Here is a 17,045-nt window from a genome sequence, read left to right as displayed (position 1 = left end):
GCCCCCGCCCCTACCGCCGCGCCTTCCGCCCCCGAGGCTGCGCCCGAGCCCGTCTCCGCCTCCGTTCTCGAGGAGACCTCGACTGCCGGCCCGACCATCTCCCTCCCTACTCCCTCGGCCGCCGAGACCGCCGCTCCCGCCCCTGCTGCCGCTCCCTCCGCCCCTGCATACGACCCGTGGGGCTCGACTCCCGCCGCTGCCGCGCCGCAGACCGCTCCTCTCGCCGTCGGCGAGGGCTGGGCCGACTCGGTCCTCGCGTCCAAGCCTGCCGCCGAGCAGGACCCGGCCTTCAAGCGCGAGGTTGACGCCCACCTCCCGCCCAACGACATCACGACCGCTGGCCCTCTCGAGGTCAACTCGCAGGTTGCGCAGGCCGCCGCGCCTGCCCAGCAGCAGCAGGCTCAGGCCGTCCAGCAGCCTGCGCAGGACAAGTTCCTCGGCGCTGGACCTCCTGGTCTCCCCCCCAAGCGCGCGCAGCAGGAGGCTGTCGTCTTCCCCGGCGCGGCTGGCATCGACCGCCTCGGCGTCCAGTTTGGCTCGCTCGACCTCCTCGACGGCTCGAAGCCCTCGTTCGGCTCGCAGGACGTCGCCAAGCCCGAGACGGCCGCGCCTCAGGTCCCCGAGCAGCCCTCGTACGCCCAGCAGCAGCAGGCGCCGTACCAGCAGCAGCAGGCCGTCCAGACTGAGCAGCCTCAGCAGCAGCAGCCTCAGCAGGCTCAGCAAATCCCGCAGCAGCCCAAGCAGGAGCAGGTCGTCCAGACCGCCTTCTCGCACTCGGCCCCGACCCAGTCGAACCTCTTCCCCGGCCAGGCGTCGTCGGCCTTCTCGCGCTACCCGAACATGCCTTCGGCGTACGGCCAGCCTCAGCAGCAGCAGCAGGCTCCCGGCGCGTTCGGCCAGGACGACCAGTCGGCCTACGGCGCGTTCAAGCCAGTCGAGTCGAACCCCGCCGCTCAGGCCGTCTCGTCGCCTTACTTCCAGCACCCGGCGTCGCACTCGCCTGCTCCCGCGACTCAGGCTCCTGCCGCCGCTGCGTCGCAGAGTCCCTACGCCGCGTTCAACTCGATCCCCCAGCAGCAGGCTCCCGGTCAGCCGTTCGCCTCGCAGGCGACCGACTACTCGAGCCTCTACGGTCAGGACTCGATGCGCTCGATGGTGAGTTAGCATCCGTCTTTTGAGTCCACGAACGAGCTTGCTGACGGCGTGCAACGCTCGCAGGGCTTCTACGACGCCTACGGCCAGCTCGCCGCGCCCGGCTCGGGCTACCAGGCTCCGTCGCCCTTGCCGACCCGCCCCGAGGACTCGACCTCGCAGGGTGCGCAGGGCGCTTCGCAGACCGCCCAAGCCCCCCAGCAGCAACAGCAGCAGCAGCTCCCGGCCCAGCAGGCCGCCGCCGCCAACTTCTACGGCATGAACCCGTACGCCGCCGCCGCGTACAACCCGTACGCCGGCTACTACGGCTTCAGCCAGTTCCCGCAGCAGGTCCCGCCCAACTTCTCGGCGCTCCAGGCGCAGTACGCGTACGGCGGGTACGGCGGTGCCCAGCAGCCTCAGCAGACTCAGCAGCGCTACGGCGCGCCCCAGCAGCAGCAGGGTGCGGGCGTCGGCGCGCAGCAGCAGGGCCAGCAGGGCGCGCCGCAGCAGCAGCAGCAGGGTGCCGGCGTTGGCCAGCAGCAGCAGCAGCAACAGCAGGGCGCTATCGGCCTCAACAAGGGCGTCGGCGCTGGCGGGTACCCGCAGTACGCGTCGTACGGCCAGCAGCAGGGTCAGCAGTCGGCCTACGGCGGCTACGCCAACGCGAAGGACTTTGACGCCACGAGCTCGAGGTTCTTCTAGGCGGGTCACACCTCTGCCCTTCCGCCACCCTTCCCGCCTCTCTCTCTCTCCTCCCGTTCTCGCATCGGTCGTTCTTCATCATCGCTCGCAAGACTCCCTCGCTTTCGACAAAAACGGCCCGCCGTCGTGTGCTTGAATAGCCTCTTCCTCAGGTTCCACCCTTTCTCCCGCCGTTCGTTCCTCCTCAAATCTATCCCCTCATCTTTCCTCCTTCCTCTACAACTGAAAAGCTCACACACTGTGTACTTGCAACCCGTTGAACTCGCACAAACCCACTTCCGCCGTGTGAGCCGTGCCGAAGTCGACGCGGGGCCTGCCGCTCCGCGTTTTCCTCACCCAGCGTATCGCTCGCTGTGCTCGTCTGTGCTTGCTGCGGGTTGTGTTGATCTGCGACGATTCTGTTCGCGCGACTTTGAGCTGCACACGCCGAGCCGTCACAGTGCGCGCTCCATCCCGCTTGTCTGTCGGTCGACTCAAACTCGCGATGGACGCATACACGGGCCAGGGCGGGTCAGCAGGAGGACAGGCAGGCGCAGACGACGCATTTCGACTGCCCGCACTCGCATCGCTTGCCGCCGCGTCCTCATCAGCCGCCATGTCGCCTCCGTCCGGCAGCAGCAGTCACATCCCGCTCCCGTCGCTTAGGTATCGAATGTTGGGACAGGCGGGCGCAGCGCAGCAGTCGTTCCCCAGCATGGATGCGCTTGCGGGGACGAGTTACGAGCAGGCCGCGTCGGGAGGGATGGGCGAGTTGATGTCTCCTCCTCCGCTTGGGACGGATGCGAACGGCAGGAAAGTGAATGCCGGACAGAAGAGGAAGAGCTCTACGACGCCTGGCGATGCAGAGAGCGAGGCGGGCAAGGCCAAGAAGGTTCGTCCTTTCCCGCCTTTACTCGTTGCGCTCGCCAAGTCTGCTGACTTTGGGTCTGTCCTTGCAGCCAAAGACGCCTCGAGCGTGCGATGCGTGCCGGTCGCGCAAGGTTCGGTGCGTGTGAACCCTTCGCTACTGGGCGTCCTGCTCATCCTGCTGATTTCGCTCCCCTTCCTCAGCTGCAACCCCATCCCCGACTCTGAGCCGATGGTCTGCGTCTACTGCAAGAAGCACTCACTCGACTGCACCTGGGTGAGTAGCCCTCCTGGCATGCGCTCCCCTTGTAACCTGGCTGACTTGTCTACCGCCCGCAGTTCCTGCCCATCTCGGAGACCCGGTTCAAGAAGCAGCGAGAAAAGGAGGAGGCGGAACGAGCGAAAGAGTCAGCGGTTGCGGCAGGCGTGGCGCTCCCAACGGCAGCGACTTCTGCGACTCTGGCGAAGCAAGCCCGAAGCGAAGACTCGCTCCCTGTGCCGCCGAAATCGCCAACAGCCGGTCACGTCGTTCCGAAACAGCAGATCTTTCCTATCGACGCTATCGTTTCTTCCCCCGACTCGAACCTCGCGCCAACAGGACCGCGAAAAGAACCGCGCATCGTCGGCTACACCTCCATCTCGCATCTCATGCATTCGACTTCGACGTTCCCGACCGAGCGCATGATTCCTGTCGACTTCAAGTACTCGCAGCAACTGTCGGTCGACGAGCGAGGAGACGGCTTCATCCGCGTCATCTCGGCGGGAGATGGGGATCCTTCGCAGGGCGGCGAGCCGGTTGCGATCCAGGGCATCGAGCATTCGGACGCCGAGAAGCTGCTCAACTACTTCTTCACGACCCACGCCAACCACTTCCCGATCGTCGCTAAGGCGGACTTCCTCGGCTCGGAACAACCTGCCCCTCTCCTCTTCAACGCCATCTGCGCCGTTTCCGCCCTCTCTCATCACGTGGCCCCTTCCATCCTCCGCGTCATCAAAGCGACGATCCGCTCACACCTCCGCGCCGAGGACATGCTCGACAACTCGACCATCCCGAACATCCAGGCCCTTCTCATCTATGCCTTCTCGATGGAGCTCGAGAAGGGTACGGCGGCGAGCAAGACGTGGAACATTCTCGGATTGGCGGTGCGGATGGCGCAGGACTTAGGTCTGCATCGCAAGTTGGGCAGTGAGCGGAAGGAGCAGAGTGAGGCGGATCATACGGAGTTGAGGCGGCGAGTCTGGGGAGGTTGCCTGATTGCGGACCGGTGGATCTCAGCTATCGTGCGTCCAAGCTTCTCCTTCTCACGGCGTCTTGCTGACTGTCCCGCCTGCGCAGTATGGCCAACCGATGATGATCGACCTCGCCGACTGCGACACGATGCTCCCCTCTGTCTTCGACATCCGGCCCAACCTCGACTTTGACGAGAAGCGACGACCGTACCTCTTTAACAGCGCGCTTATCTCGCTCTCGATCTTGCTCGGGAGGATCTTGAAGGCTGTTTACTCGCCGAGTACGTTCGAACGCCCCTCTGCCCCGACCGCGCTCTCGCGAGAGTTGAGCTGATGGTTGTGGAGGAATTGTCGTACAGCCGGCATCATGCTCCTCTCCGAGAAGCACGCCAAGGCGCTCGTCTCGGACCTCGCGGCGTGAGTTGCGACCGCCCTCCTCCGGCCTCTCTCTCTCTTGCTGACTTACGCTTCGTCTATAGCTGGGTCAGCGGTCTGCCCGAAGAGCTGCGCTTCCAAGGTCCCGCCAAGTCGACGCCTGAGCAGGGTCAGTTCGTCCCGCGGAACTCGACTTCGCATCCACTGACACTCGTCCTCGCAGGCTTCCTCCACCTCCTCTACATTCCCGTCCGCTTCCTCATCACCCGCCCTTTCATGCGCATTTCGTTCCAGCTACCCGAACGCTTCGCCTCGCTCTCGGTCGGCACGCAGCAATGGTCCGTCGTCGAGGCGGAAGCGAGGGAGGCGATCGAGTGGGTCGACAAGAACGAGTCGTGCCTCGAAGGCTGGTTCGTCGGGACGTACGCATTCTTCATCTGCAGCCTCATTCAGTGCGTATGCTTCTCGTCCTTCGCGGGATCTTTGACTGATTTGCTACGTCGGCAGATATCATTCGCACATTCGCCGGCGGGACTCGACCTCGCTCTCCACCCTCCGTCTCGCTCGTGACTGTCTCAAGGTGCGTTGTACTCAGTGAGTTGCTTTGGGCTAGCACGACTGACGTTATCTTCCGCAGCGCCTCGTCGTTCCTGATGGCGAATGCTACGTCCGCGCCAAGATCGCCGAGATCATCCACCTGCTCTACCACACCGCCTGCTCCGTTGCGCGATGGGCGCCCGAAGCTGCCGAGGGCTTGTCGCCCGCGTCAAGCGGGACTACCGCGGTCACGACGCTCAACCCGACTGCTGGCGTCAGGCAAAGGTGCGTCTCACTCGCCAAGTGTCTCTTCCACTCGTGCTGACGGTCGATTCGTGAACTAGAGAGCAAGACTGGCACTTGCGGTACAAGAAGGACGGCGGCTACTTCGTCACGGACCGCCGCGTCAACGATCCTTCTGGCCTCATCCGCTCGTCCGCCTCGCCCGCATCTTCCGGCGGTCCCAGCCCGCGCACGCATGGCTCGCCATACGCCTCGAGCTTGCGGACCACGCATGTTGCGGGCGAGGAGGACCACTCTGCGGACGGCGCAACAGGCGCAGAGGCCTCAAGCTCGGCCGGCAACGCGACGGACACCCCGGTCCTCCCTCTCCCTCCGCCTCTCCCGCCAACTTCTACGCCTACACTTGCCGGCTCAGCGCCGACGACGACAGGCCTTCCGCCTTCCGGGAGCGCAGCCTTTTCCGCGCCCGCACCCAACCCTCCACCCGACCTCTCCTTCGTCTTCCCCGACTCGAGCCTCGACAACCTCTCCTTCAACCCGACGCTCAATTTCGGCTTGCCCATGGACGGCAACGGCCTTGCAGGCGGTATCCCCGGCTTGCCAGGGACTTCTGCCGGACTCGGAATGGGCACGTCTTTCCTCGGTGGTCCACTCGGCAGCGACCAGTCTGCGGCGTTCGATCCGTTCGGCTTTACGTCGGACGGAACGCCGAGCATGCTGCCGGACTCGCTGTTCGACTTCCAGAGCTGGCAGAACTTTGCGGACGCGCTGGGCGTGCAGGGTGAAGGCGGCATGGGTGGGCCGCCGCAGATGTAGGAGAGTGAAGACGGTATCAATGTGGATAATGAGGCGGAGGACGATTGATGTCGGCGGAAGGTGTTGCCTCTCGTTTGCCCGGTTTTGCGATACCCATAGCTCCACTTCGTTCTAGTTTCCGCGTAACGCGTGCGTGGCTGTAACAGTTGTTGTGCATGATCACAAAGCAGCCGACGAGACGAGACCCGCGAGCGAGCGGAGCGGAACTGGTTGAGGCGACTTTCCTTTCCTCCTCAATCGCACGCGCACAGCGGCTCCTACTGAAAGGCCTGTGTTACAGTCTACTGGGTATGCGTATAAAGAGTCCTTCGGCGAACAGAGCATGGAGGATAAGGGTACAAGGGCAAGACGAAGGAAGCGCTCAAGCGAGCTGCGTCTGCGTGAAGTCGCCAACGTAGCTTGTCGAGGGCGACATGCCACTGATCGCACGGCGATACGCCCCGAACTACGATAGAATCATCATGTCAGCCTCTGCTGCAGCCTGGAAGAAGAGGGAGACACACCTTGAGCGATGCAGACGAGCCCATGTCGCCCGTCGCGGAGTAGCGGAGCATGCCAGGACGGAGGGCATTGCTGACCTTTGCGAGGTAGTTGATGGACCCGTTGAGGCCGTACGTGATGTTGAGGTCGTGGTAGATGACCTGGCCGAACCAGCCGCTGAGGAAGAGAAGGTCAGAGGAAAGTCTGGGCGAGGGAGGGCGGCGGACGCACAGCGTGTGCTTCATGTAGCTAGCGCAGTCTTTGCAGCCGCGTACAGTGTCCTGGATGACGACGTTGCCATCTGTGATACGCGAAGGTGAGCGAGAGTCGGAAGAGACGAAGAGAGGGGTTCGCACCAAGGTAGTCCAGCGTGACGACCGGTCCACCACAGCCGTCCCTCCGCAGAATTCTGAACGAAACGCCTCGTCAGCGACTTCAACAGAAGAAGTGAGGGAACTGGACGCACTGCCATGAGTGGAAGAAGTTGTACGAGGTCGAAGTTCCCGGGCTCTGGTAAGACTTCCAGGTGTAGTGCCAAGTCTGCCCGGCGGTCGCTCCCGGCCAGGTGAAAATCTCGTTGCGCTGGCGAGGAGAAGGAGGAGTGGCGGTAGTGGAGGTCGCAGGAGCAGAGGTTGTCGTCGTGCTGGACGGAGGCTGAGTCGTGGTCGTTCCACCTGTGCCGCAGCCGATGACTTGACGCTTCGCCTGTGGGCTACGTCGTTAGCTTTGCGTCGATCAGACAAACGCAAAGTCCGCGCACCTTGAAGCTCGAGCCGTGCGTGTAGGACATGTAGTTCGCGAAGCGGTAAGGGAGTTGCTGCAGGCGCAAGCAGCATCAGCGTCGCGTTCGCTGCTTTATTACCCTTCGCACTCACGTCAGGGAACGCCTCAAAGTACGATTCAAGGTCCTCGTCGTCCATCAAAGCGCGCTGCTCTGCCGACTTCTGCGTCGCCGACATGGACTTGCGGTAAACGGCGTAGTTCGAGCTGTTGAAGACGCCTCGTGCCGCAAGCTCGCCGCCAAAATTGATACTGCGCCGTGCGGGCGAGGTCGGTTGAGCGGCGGCAGCGGATGAGGACGACATGGCGGCGAGGTAGTCGGACTGGGTTGTCGATTCGAGGTCTCCGGTCGCATTCAGGACCCTGCACGGCAAACACATTCAATCGGAGTCCGTTCTGATACCACTGACAGCAAGTACGCACGATTGGTAGCAGTCCGAAATCTGCGATGCCACTGAGAAGGGACACCGACCGTGGTAGAGGACGCCGGACGCCTGCCACCGCCAAGTCGGCGAGATGTTTCCCGCCTGGAAGTAGTCTCCATTGGCGAGGAGCTGGGCGCTGGCGAGCTCGATGGTCGACAGAAGCGCGGCGAGAGTGATTGCGACCACGGACGAGGAAGGCATGCTGGGCCGGCGACGAGCGAGCTGGCGAGTCGGGAAAAGCTGTGCGATCAAAGCTGAACAGTACGAGAGCAGCGTCTGGGACGAGAGCAAGCCCTGCGACGCGGTGTGCGGCGGGAGACAAGTCGGCAAACAAGAATCGAGGAACTCCGCGAGACGCGGTTCGAGATTTCCCCGCATCAGGAACCGGCTGCAAAGCTCTGCGATCGCATTTCACTCAACGTGGAGATGAATCGCGACTGTCTTCCGCAGCCATTGTCCGCGAGCTGACATCCAGCGAGAGGAGGTGCTTCAGCCCGCTCGCAGGTCCTGAGCGTCCGCATTGATCTGCAGCGTGGCAGCGAACAGAGCAGGCGAAACTCCAGCCTCGACCCAGCTCGCTCGAGCGAATGCAGCGCAGCGTCTCGCGAGCGCAAGCGGAGGACAAGCCGTTCGCTCAGGACGTCTCCCCGTCGACCGCGAACGTCCCGCAAGGCGACAATGCTGTGAATGCAAGTGCAGATGCCGGTCTAAATATGCGAGGCGACGGCAAGAAAGACGAAGAGGTGGGCTGGGTGCGGGGCGAGGCGAGTCTAGCGAGGGATGGCGAGTCCGATGCGCTTATTGGCGACGTCGTGGACGACGTAGACGTTCTGCACGAGTCGAGACTCGTCAGTATAGATGCAAGGGTGTGAATGGAGCGGAGCGGACGCCGACGCACAGTGACTGATCAAGAGGACCGAGCGGAACGAGGAGAGGAGACGAGGCGAGAACGCATCCGTCAGTTTGAAACACGCCTTCCGTAACAGCGAGAGGACACGCACGGAAAGCATCTCCAAGGATCCACGACGAGCCGAGGCCGAGGTTCTGGCCGATGACGGCGCCGACGCAGCGAGTCGGGTCCTCGGCGAGGTAGCCAAGGTTGAAGGCTTTTTGAGTGAAGTCCGCGTCAGCCATATGGACGTAGTACCGATTCAAAGGACGACGTACAGTCCTGCGAGACACCCCAGCGCTGAAGGGTGATGCGAGAGAAGGCAAAGTCGACTTGAGGAGGCGAAGCGCAGGGCTGTCCACGACGAGGATATCGTCAGTCTCCTTCCTCCGTCCGCAGGAGTGCTCAATAACTCACGAAAGTCCAGAAGTTGCTGTTGTAGACAGCCGAGCCGGGGACGTGCGACCAGAACTCGGCGGCGGACGAGGGCGGCGCGACGATGAGGGTCGTGCCCGAGTCGATAATGTGGTTCGTCGGCGTCGACAGTGCTGTCTTGTTGTTGACCCAAGGCGCCGCCATGCCGAACTGCCAGTAGGTATACGTGCCCGAGTCGGTCGCAAGCTGGTACCAACGGGGGTTCCCGCTCGCTGACCTGAGGCGGTTGAACGCGCCAAACGTCATCTCGGACGGTCCGTTGTTGTTGAGGCGCATGGAGAAGTAGGGGTATGCGGCGGTCCCTTGCGAGTTGACGGTGAACATGAAAGAGGAGGTGTAGGCGCCGGAGAGGGAGGAGAAGGCGAGACCCATCAGGCCGTCCGAGGCAATGTCGGCGACGGTAGACGAGAGCGACGAAGCGGCGACCAGAGCCTGCTGGTTCGCGGTGACGCCGGCAATCGTGACCGTGTCGGTGTAGAGGGTGCTGCGAGATGCAAAAACCGCTCGTCAGGCTTCGTTCCCTCGGACCAAGCAATCTTCGCACGCACCCGCTCGACGATGTGCCGTCGACAAAGTTGGTCGTGACTGTGCGGGTCGTCTTGACGGCGGTCGAGCTGGCGGTATAGTTGTACCGCTGCTTCGTGCCGCAAGACGTGCCGCATGCGATCGAGGCAATGGTAAAGTCGCTCGAGCCGGTGTCAAAGTAGATGTTGAAGGGAACAGCCTGCGAAGCAGAGGCGTTAGAAGCTGGAGAGTGAGGACAAGGTGAGGAAGCGGAGGACGAACGGGAGTGCCAACGTAGACCTTGCCAGTCCAGACTGCGTGCGCCATGTCGTCAGCAATTCAGTCGCATCACTCCTCAAGCCTCCTCTGAGCAGATATGCGCCCCTTTCGGGAGAAACGCCAGGACGAAGCGGCCGAAGTCCTGTTTCTCGTCCAGGTTTTCGAATCGAAAGAACCGCCAACTCACCCGACATGCTCTGCTCCGTCAGCTGGATCGTCCCAGCACTCGCACGCTTCTCGCGCGCCATCCGCGACTCGGGGTTCTTGCCCTCGCCCAACGCATGGTATCGGTAGTTGTTGCGGTTCTGCGGCGGAGGGAGGAGGTTAGACGGCTTCGCTGGAGCAAGAGACGGCTGCGCACCCTGTTGTACTTGCTGCGGATGGACAAGAAGGAATGTCGAATCAGTTCCAGGTTGAGAGACGATGAGGAAGGAGGACACCGAACGAACTGTGTGAGGGCGACCGTCTGCGCCTGCAAGCCCGCGATGTTGACACTGCCGTCGTCGTTCTTCAAGCGCAGGTCGCGCTTGGTCAACTCGATGGTCAGAGGTCGTGGCGGGCTGGGAGCAGCGTCGACCAGGCCAGCAGCTGTGCCGAGCGCGAGCACAACGGCGGGTAGGGAGAAGAGCATCGCGGTGGTTCGCGCGGGTGAGTGAAGGAATGACTTGGGTGAGTAGAACGAGCGTGTAGGGCCAGCAAGGGACAAGGACGAGCCCAAGAACGAAAGAGCTGAGGTTGTTCTGGAGCGCGACGGGAACGCGTCCGGACTCCGCTGCAGAAGGTCTCACTCGCCGCAGCCCCTGTCAATTACTGCTCGCTGGACTTCCGCCAGCTCAGTGTGACGGTGCGGAAGAGCGGCGGAAGAGCGGACAAGCGAAGGGGACAGCGCCGGCGAGGATCGAGCGAGCGAAGCGACGAGGAGGAGGCGATTGTCTACTTGAATTGCACGACTTCGAGGCCGTACAAAAAGCTGTTCGTTCGCTATACGAATAAGGAGAATATCGTGACGATTAACGGCCAGGTAGAATGGGAGATACGGCTCGTGGGAAGAGGGAGGAGCGAGGCGGATGGCAGTCCGCCCACCTTTGCACTGCGAGAGAAACTGGAAACCCTGTTTTTGTGGTGTGTAAGGCGAAGCGAGCGTATAGCGATCGTCGATGAGGAGGCTGAGGCTGGATACATGGCGGAGTCGTGAAAAGAGGCTTTGCGAGGGCGAGAGAGGCGAAGAACGAAGTCTAGGGAGAAGGGGGAGAGTCGGGCGCTGGCGCGAGGCGGATTTAGGCCTTGCACGAAGCGGTAGCCGAGTCCCAAGTGTAGCCGTCCTGGCACGACCAGATCTCGCCTGCGGGGAGACGTTCGGTGTCAGTCGAGGCGCGCTCCAGGAGGAGAGGCGGAAGGAGCGGGACGCACAGACGCCGGCAACGCAACCGACAGCCTCGACACCGGGAAGACCAGTGCAGTCGACGCCGCCCTCGGTCGCGCAAGCACCGCCTGTAGCGGAAGAGAACGCAAGAAATCAGCCCAGCTCGACCTTCCCAAGTCGCAGATAAAGGCAACGCACACTGCTCGATGTTGGACGACGTGTCGATGCACTCGAAGCCGCGCTGGCCCTCGATGCGGCAAGCGGTGTGCGAAGCGGGGCACGCATTGCGCTTGAAGAAGGCCTCGTTGCGGCGTGCGCGGGCGCGGGCCGAGGGGACAGCGAGGAGCTGGCAGGTGTTGGTGGTCGGGTCGCAGGTGAGCGCGCGACCGGTGACCTGGTCAACCGTGCAGGCCTGCGGGAGGAAGCGGAGTCAGCATTGATAGTGAGGGAGACGGCGGAGGAGGTCAGACTCACGAACTCGGGGTCGTCGGCGCAGGATCCGCCGATGTTGGTGACGTGGTTAGCGCAAACGCCCTGGTTCTGTTTGCGCATAGTAGGCAGGAGCATCAGCGCTGCAGCTTGAAAAGGCTCGAAGATGTAGCCGATCTAGCTGCAGAGAAGGGCGAACGCACGAAGCTGCAGTAGCCGCTGGCGCAGTTCTGGTTCCACAGCGCCTCGTTGACGGCGTCCGAGTTGGTGTTGCTGCCCTCAGTGTAGTCCTGTCAATGCGAGGGGGAGAAATATGAAGAGGCGTCAGCGCTCTTTTCCTTCGCTGGCGACTCAACTCGAGACGCTGCTCCATGGAGCGTACCTGGCAGTAGTTGCCGATTCCGCCGCAGACGCCCGAAGCAGGGTTGCCGAAGGGGTCGGTGCAGTAGAGGTAGCCGAGGCAGAGCGAGTCGTCGGCCCCGCACTGGGCGTTGTAGGTGCCGGTGCTGCGGAAGTCGTGCGTGGTCAGCGCTTAGACAAGCCATGGACGACTCTGAAAGGCGAAGCAAGAGGGGAGAACCGAGATGGCAGCCAACTCACCAGACACCGCCCGAGCAGACACCGTTGTCGCAGTTGGCGTCACTGGTGCACGAAGCGCCCGCAATACCGCAGTAGTATCGGCCATTGAGGTCCTGGACGCACTGCGCGCCGGTAGGGGGAGGCTGGTCACCCTGGTAAGGCGAGGTCGGGTCGTTGGTGCCGGTGGGGATCAAGGCGCTGTCGGCGCACTGGTTGGGGTCTGCGATGGAGACAGAAGACATCGTCAGCTTGTGCGAGCGAGACGTCGGACGACGTCCTCAAGGACCAAACGTCGTTCTCATGAGGCCGAGCACTTACCAGCCGAGAAGGTGCCGTCGCCGTTGACGAGGGTGCACTGGAAGCGACCGTAGCCACTATCGGTGCGAGTCAATGTCAGCTTGGGGCGGCTGGGAGACGGAGGAAGCGGACGAACCCTTGGGCGACGACCAAGGTCGAAAGGGAGACGAGCGAGGCGATAGCGACGGTGGAACGCATGGCTGAGGACGGCGAGGGTTCGAGGATGGACGGAAAGAGGAGACGGAGGGTACGAGAGGACGAAGGAGACGGAGGAAGAGGAGAGAGAGAGCAGAGAGAGCGATTCGAGGGAGCGTTTTGTAGGGCGATTGCCTCCGAGGCCGGATCGCACGTCGGCGGGAATACTGGGACGGGAGCAGGGCTCGATCACGAGCGGTTGGCCTGCGCCCTCATCACATCTGGCTTGGCCGTGGGAAGGGGAATCCGAGCGATCCAGCGCGGGAGAGCAGAATCAGCGGAGAGCAATCCTCAGGCACGCACGCGCTTTCCCCTGTCCGACAGCCTGCCGTACTTCCCGGAGCCGGGCGTGCAATCGAGCGCCGTTCCGTCCGAACGCGGCCGCCGGCGAGTCGCTCCACTCAAGGAGGAGGACGATGCGACGAGCAGCGAGGCAACCTTGAGTCGCGCTGGCTGTGACGCCGCCAGAATACGCAAATCAGCCCGCCAGGACGACGCTCCAGCACGCTCGCGGTCCATCGGTGAGCGGGACGAGCGAGAGAAGCCATCCCGCTCGCATCCCGCTGTTCGCCGCCTCACCGCGGCCGACGCTCTCGCGCCTTGCGCTCCCTCCTGCTGCTAGCTTGGACGCTGTACGGCTCATCAGGCTCTCTCTTGACGCCTGTCACCCTGCCCGCATCCAGCGCGAGCCGCTCACCCTGCTGGGAACCCCCTCACCGCTTTCGGATCTCTCGCGGGGCTCTGTGCACCTCTACAGCGCGCGATGGCTGCCGAGACGGAGGCGCGAGTCCTCATGCTGTACACTGGGTGAGCGTCACCTTCATTCACCGCGCTGGTGCAAGCGCACAACTCATCCAACCTTTGGTCCTCCTCCTCCCCCCGCCGGAACCGGCAATCTCGCTCGATGGTGCTCCCAACCCAGCGGGACGATTGGGATGCTCAAGAACGAGTCGGGCGGATACGCTCCGCACCCCGGTTTCCTCGCATCGAAGTGAGTGCGCGCGAACTATCGCCGCTTCCGCCTGCGATCCGCTTCGTTTCGTGGAAGCAGCTATTGACCCTCCTCGAGCCTTTTCGTCCTCCCTGCGCTGCCTCTCATCATCCCTGCATCGCGCAGCTTGCGGTCCCAATCAAGGCAAGCTCCCATTCTCCTCGGATCTTGCTCGCTCTCCGGTTCTTGTACTGATTCCTCGGCACCTTCTACCGCTTGCCCGGCATCTTTCGCTCCTCCGCGAAATCTCCGTACAGGTTCCATGACCCAGCGGGCGAGTCCGTCTTCGCCAACAGTTCGTCCGTCGGCGCTTTCTCGCAATGGTCGACCCGCTCGCACAGCGGTACATCAACGCCCATCCACCCGCCCGTCCTTCCTCCCGAACAAGATCCAAACACCATCCGCGTCGAAACTTCCTGCGGCACGATCCACCTCCCAGCACTCCTGACGCCTCGCTTTGCGCAAGGCAAGCGGATCCGCTACGCGATCTGGGAGTATGCCAACTTGATTGACTCGAGCGAGATTGAGCCGAGCGACTGGATCAAGATTGCGAGCGACATCGAGCGCAACTACCATGCTTTTGACGGGTTCATCATCCTCCACGGAACCGACACGCTCGCCTTCTCCGCTTCCGCCTTGTCATTCATGCTGGTGCGCACACTCGCGCGCTTTCTACAACTTCCTCGCTGACTTCTCCACGCCTGCAGGAAGACCTAGGGTGCGTAAGAACGCCAGCACATTGCAGAACCTTGCCTCTAACGATGCATTCTCTACGCAGAAAGACCGCCATCCTCACCGGCGCGCAAATCCCTCTCAGCGAGCTCTTCACCGACGCAATCGACAACCTCCTTGGCTCGCTCATTCTTGCCGGCCACTTCATCATCCCGGAAGTCTGCCTCTTCTTCGACAATCACCTCTTCCGAGGGAACCGCTCGGTCAAGGCTTCGTCCGAAGACTTCCATGCGTTTCAGAGCTTCAATTTGCCGCCGCTTGCGACGGTCGGGATCGATGTGGGTGGGTACTACGAGTGGATGTGCCGTTGGAACGCAGCAGGCTGACGGGTCTTGCGGGGCAGAGGTCGCTTGGTCGCAAGTCCTCCGTCCCGGTCCGCGCCCTTTCCGAGCGCACAAGTCGCTTTCGTCCGACGTTGGTACGTCTAGAATGAACGGATCGTGCAGACGTCGCGCTGATGTCCTCCCCTGCAGCGACCCTCCGCCTCTTCCCCGGCATTACCGGCGCCACAATCCGGGCCTTCCTTCAGCCCAGCAGCATCCGAGGCGTCGTTCTAGAGAGCTACGGCGCCGGCAATGCCCCCCGACGACCAGAACTGCTCGACGCCTTCCGACAGGCAAACGAGCGCGGCGTCGTGATCGTTAACGTCTCGCAGTGCGAGGTCGGATCCGTCGCGCCTGACATCTACGAGACTGGACGAGCTCTCGCAGCTGTTGGAATCGTCGGGGGTGGTGACATGACCACCGAGTGCGCGCTCGCAAAGTTGTCGTACCTCCTCTCGAAACCCGAACTCACGCCGGCACAAGTTCGGAAACTGCTCGCTCAACCGCTGCGAGGCGAACTTACTCCCGTCGCACCCGTACCGACGTACTCCTCACCGCTCGATACGGAGACCCGCCTTCGCACCCTCTTCTCCCAACTCGTCGAATGCGCCCCGCCAAACTCGCGCTCCTCGGTCTCGCCGCACAAGGTCGTCAAGCCTCAATTGACAGGCGAAGACCCTGTCTTGCCTTCGGAGTTCACCTCAGCATGGCCGTCGAGTCTGGCGGATGAGGATGCGCTCAAGGCGGCTGTCTTGCCGTACATGCTCGCGCAGGCCGCTTCTCGCAGCAGCGAGCTCCTCCAGACGCTCGTCACCTCCCTCTCTGTATTGAATGCGACGCCTATCTCGGCAACAACGGCGACCAGCTCCCACCCTCTCGCCCTGCCGTCCCTCCTGAACGAGCCCGCCTCCGTCACCCTCCAGACCCCTCTCCACCTCGCCGTCCTCGCTCTCAACCCTCAGAACGTCGACCTCCTCCTCGCATCCGGTGCATCCGTCCACGTCCGCGACACGCACGGCCACTCTCCGCTCTTCTACGCAGCGAAAGCAGGCGGGACATTCGGTCTTGCCATCGTCCGCTCGCTCAAGGCTGCCGGTGCGCATCTGAGCGAAGCAGAAGTCGAGTCGGGACAAGTTGGACTGGAGATCGTCAAGGCAGAGAAGGCGGTGGATGCGAGTGTGAGGGAGGTTTGGCTTGAAGCGGCGGGCAAGGAGGAGGTTGAGCGGGCCAAGGCGGTCCTCGTAGGCCTTCTGGCGAGCTCGTAGACACTATTGAGATGTATTTCTGCCAATGAAAAGCAGAAGGAGCACGCTCAGGCGCAGTTGCGTTGCCTTCGGGCCCTCGCAAGCGTCCTCTCCCTCCTCTCCTCTGCTCCCCTCCCTCTCATCATCCCGAGACGCTTTTGGCGACTGCACTTGGCTTTCCTACTTCACTACTGCTGCCACGACACAGCCATGGCCACCGCGACAGCTACACACTCGACTCGAACCCACCCTCCTCCGACTCCCGATGAAGACGCTCCCAGCTCCCTCGAGTCGCAGGAGCGGCGGCCGTTCTCTGAGAAGCTTTGGGGTCGACTCATCATCCCCAACGATGCCTCGACAGGTGCGTCTGAGGTGTTGTTGCCGCCTCAACGCTCGCTGATCCCGTTTGACCCCTCCCGTCAGCTCGCGACTACCTCGGTACAGCTCACTTCGCGCTTCAAACGCTCTGAGTGCGATGCTGACAGAGTGCTTTCTTCAGCCCGTGAGCGCAACTTCCTCAGCTGGATCAAGCTGAGCTCCACCCTCGCCGTCCTCTCCGCCGCCCTCTTGATCCGCTTCCAGTTCGGCTCACAAGTCCAGTTGCCCGAGTGGGAACAGAAGGCGCAAGTGCCGGTGCGTTAACGTCGTACTCCTCTCGTTGAAGTAGGCTGATCTTAGCCATACGCAGTTGGGCATTCTCTTCTTCATCGCCTGTATCGCCAGCCTCGTCATCGGCACAACTACCTTCTACCGCAGTCAGTCAGGATACGCGCAACACAAAGCCTTCGTCTATGCCGGGAAGGTCCGTTGTTTTTGCTCTCAAGCGCAGGAACTTAGCTCACCGTCTTCGTGGCAGTTCACCGACCTGCTCATCGTCGGAATCGGCCTCCTCACGCTCGCGGCGTGCATCTTACTGCTTGCGGCAAAGACGTGATGGCGGGAAAGTTCAGGTGACAGTGCGGCGCGAGCAGAAGGGAATTCTGGTTGTTGACGAGGAGGATGTTGTTGTCACTCTACTGCCAGGCTCCGGCGTTGGTCTATGGTTCGTGCAAGCCTGTATGAGCTTTCTCGCCGCTCGAGTGCGCCTCGAAAGCGTGATGCGCCTTGTGCTCCTCCCCACCTCGTCCTCGAGTCCTCTTGCTTTCCTCATCTTCACTGCGCTTCCTCTGCTGCGCTTGCTGCTCGGCCAGCCTTTCTCTACTAATCCGCTCAGTCTC

The 17,045-nt window shown here is 62.5% G+C and overlaps 7 protein-coding genes across 7 annotated transcripts in view; 4 read left to right on the top strand and 3 right to left on the bottom strand.

Moving 5' to 3' along the window:
- The window catches only part of RHTO_00505 (RNAPII degradation factor Def1), a gene marked incomplete at both ends in the record, with an annotated part of 2,934 nt that extends 1,098 nt beyond the window's left edge, over positions 1 to 1,836 (top strand). Inside the window, 2 exons of the mRNA XM_016414189.1 lie at positions 1 to 1,155; positions 1,219 to 1,836. Coding sequence (XP_016277196.1) covers positions 1 to 1,155; positions 1,219 to 1,836 — 1,773 coding nt within the window. The remainder of the gene's footprint in view (positions 1,156 to 1,218) is intronic.
- A 484-nt stretch (positions 1,837 to 2,320) lies between these two features.
- On the top strand, positions 2,321 to 5,883 carry RHTO_00504 (nitrogen assimilation transcription factor; the record flags this gene model as incomplete). Its single annotated transcript, XM_016414188.1, has 11 exons — positions 2,321 to 2,707; positions 2,775 to 2,821; positions 2,887 to 2,959; positions 3,022 to 3,963; positions 4,019 to 4,193; positions 4,272 to 4,329; positions 4,392 to 4,456; positions 4,511 to 4,739; positions 4,795 to 4,867; positions 4,925 to 5,109; positions 5,169 to 5,883. The coding sequence occupies 11 exons, from the start codon at positions 2,321 to 2,323 to the stop codon at positions 5,881 to 5,883; spliced, it is 2,949 nt and encodes a 982-aa protein (XP_016277195.1).
- Positions 5,884 to 6,244: 361 nt separating this feature from the next.
- On the bottom strand, positions 6,245 to 7,769 carry RHTO_00503 (uncharacterized protein; the record flags this gene model as incomplete). Its single annotated transcript, XM_016414187.1, has 8 exons — positions 6,245 to 6,328; positions 6,387 to 6,540; positions 6,595 to 6,664; positions 6,720 to 6,772; positions 6,830 to 7,068; positions 7,124 to 7,180; positions 7,239 to 7,506; positions 7,567 to 7,769. The coding sequence occupies 8 exons, from the start codon at positions 7,767 to 7,769 to the stop codon at positions 6,245 to 6,247; spliced, it is 1,128 nt and encodes a 375-aa protein (XP_016277194.1).
- Positions 7,770 to 8,338: 569 nt separating this feature from the next.
- On the bottom strand, positions 8,339 to 10,306 carry RHTO_00502 (aspartic-type endopeptidase; the record flags this gene model as incomplete). The annotated part of the gene is made up of 10 exons (XM_016414186.1): positions 8,339 to 8,398; positions 8,467 to 8,471; positions 8,570 to 8,674; positions 8,736 to 8,811; positions 8,875 to 9,376; positions 9,441 to 9,616; positions 9,679 to 9,710; positions 9,863 to 9,980; positions 10,037 to 10,049; positions 10,125 to 10,306. 10 exons carry the CDS (start codon positions 10,304 to 10,306, stop codon positions 8,339 to 8,341), a joined length of 1,269 nt encoding a protein of 422 aa, XP_016277193.1.
- A 646-nt stretch (positions 10,307 to 10,952) lies between these two features.
- Positions 10,953 to 12,541, bottom strand: RHTO_00501 (uncharacterized protein; the record flags this gene model as incomplete). Its single annotated transcript, XM_016414185.1, has 9 exons — positions 10,953 to 11,017; positions 11,086 to 11,166; positions 11,237 to 11,450; positions 11,513 to 11,578; positions 11,671 to 11,757; positions 11,850 to 11,973; positions 12,068 to 12,266; positions 12,365 to 12,420; positions 12,480 to 12,541. The coding sequence occupies 9 exons, from the start codon at positions 12,539 to 12,541 to the stop codon at positions 10,953 to 10,955; spliced, it is 954 nt and encodes a 317-aa protein (XP_016277192.1).
- Positions 12,542 to 13,301: 760 nt separating this feature from the next.
- Positions 13,302 to 15,849, top strand: RHTO_00500 (60kDa lysophospholipase; the record flags this gene model as incomplete). The annotated part of the gene is made up of 8 exons (XM_016414184.1): positions 13,302 to 13,345; positions 13,461 to 13,529; positions 13,656 to 13,673; positions 13,787 to 14,180; positions 14,237 to 14,247; positions 14,308 to 14,543; positions 14,605 to 14,679; positions 14,735 to 15,849. 8 exons carry the CDS (start codon positions 13,302 to 13,304, stop codon positions 15,847 to 15,849), a joined length of 1,962 nt encoding a protein of 653 aa, XP_016277191.1.
- Positions 15,850 to 16,038: 189 nt separating this feature from the next.
- Positions 16,039 to 16,762, top strand: RHTO_00499 (DUF202 domain protein; the record flags this gene model as incomplete). The annotated part of the gene is made up of 5 exons (XM_016414183.1): positions 16,039 to 16,189; positions 16,252 to 16,266; positions 16,328 to 16,461; positions 16,517 to 16,630; positions 16,685 to 16,762. The coding sequence occupies 5 exons, from the start codon at positions 16,039 to 16,041 to the stop codon at positions 16,760 to 16,762; spliced, it is 492 nt and encodes a 163-aa protein (XP_016277190.1).
- Positions 16,763 to 17,045: the final 283 nt, after the last annotated feature.

Source organism: Rhodotorula toruloides (assembly GCF_000320785.1).
Source record: "Rhodotorula toruloides NP11 unplaced genomic scaffold Scaffold1, whole genome shotgun sequence".
In the NCBI taxonomy this organism is placed as follows: domain Eukaryota; kingdom Fungi; phylum Basidiomycota; class Microbotryomycetes; order Sporidiobolales; family Sporidiobolaceae; genus Rhodotorula; species Rhodotorula toruloides.
The sequence above is the reverse complement of the archived record's forward strand: the minus strand, read 5'-3'. Positions and strand labels throughout refer to the sequence as shown.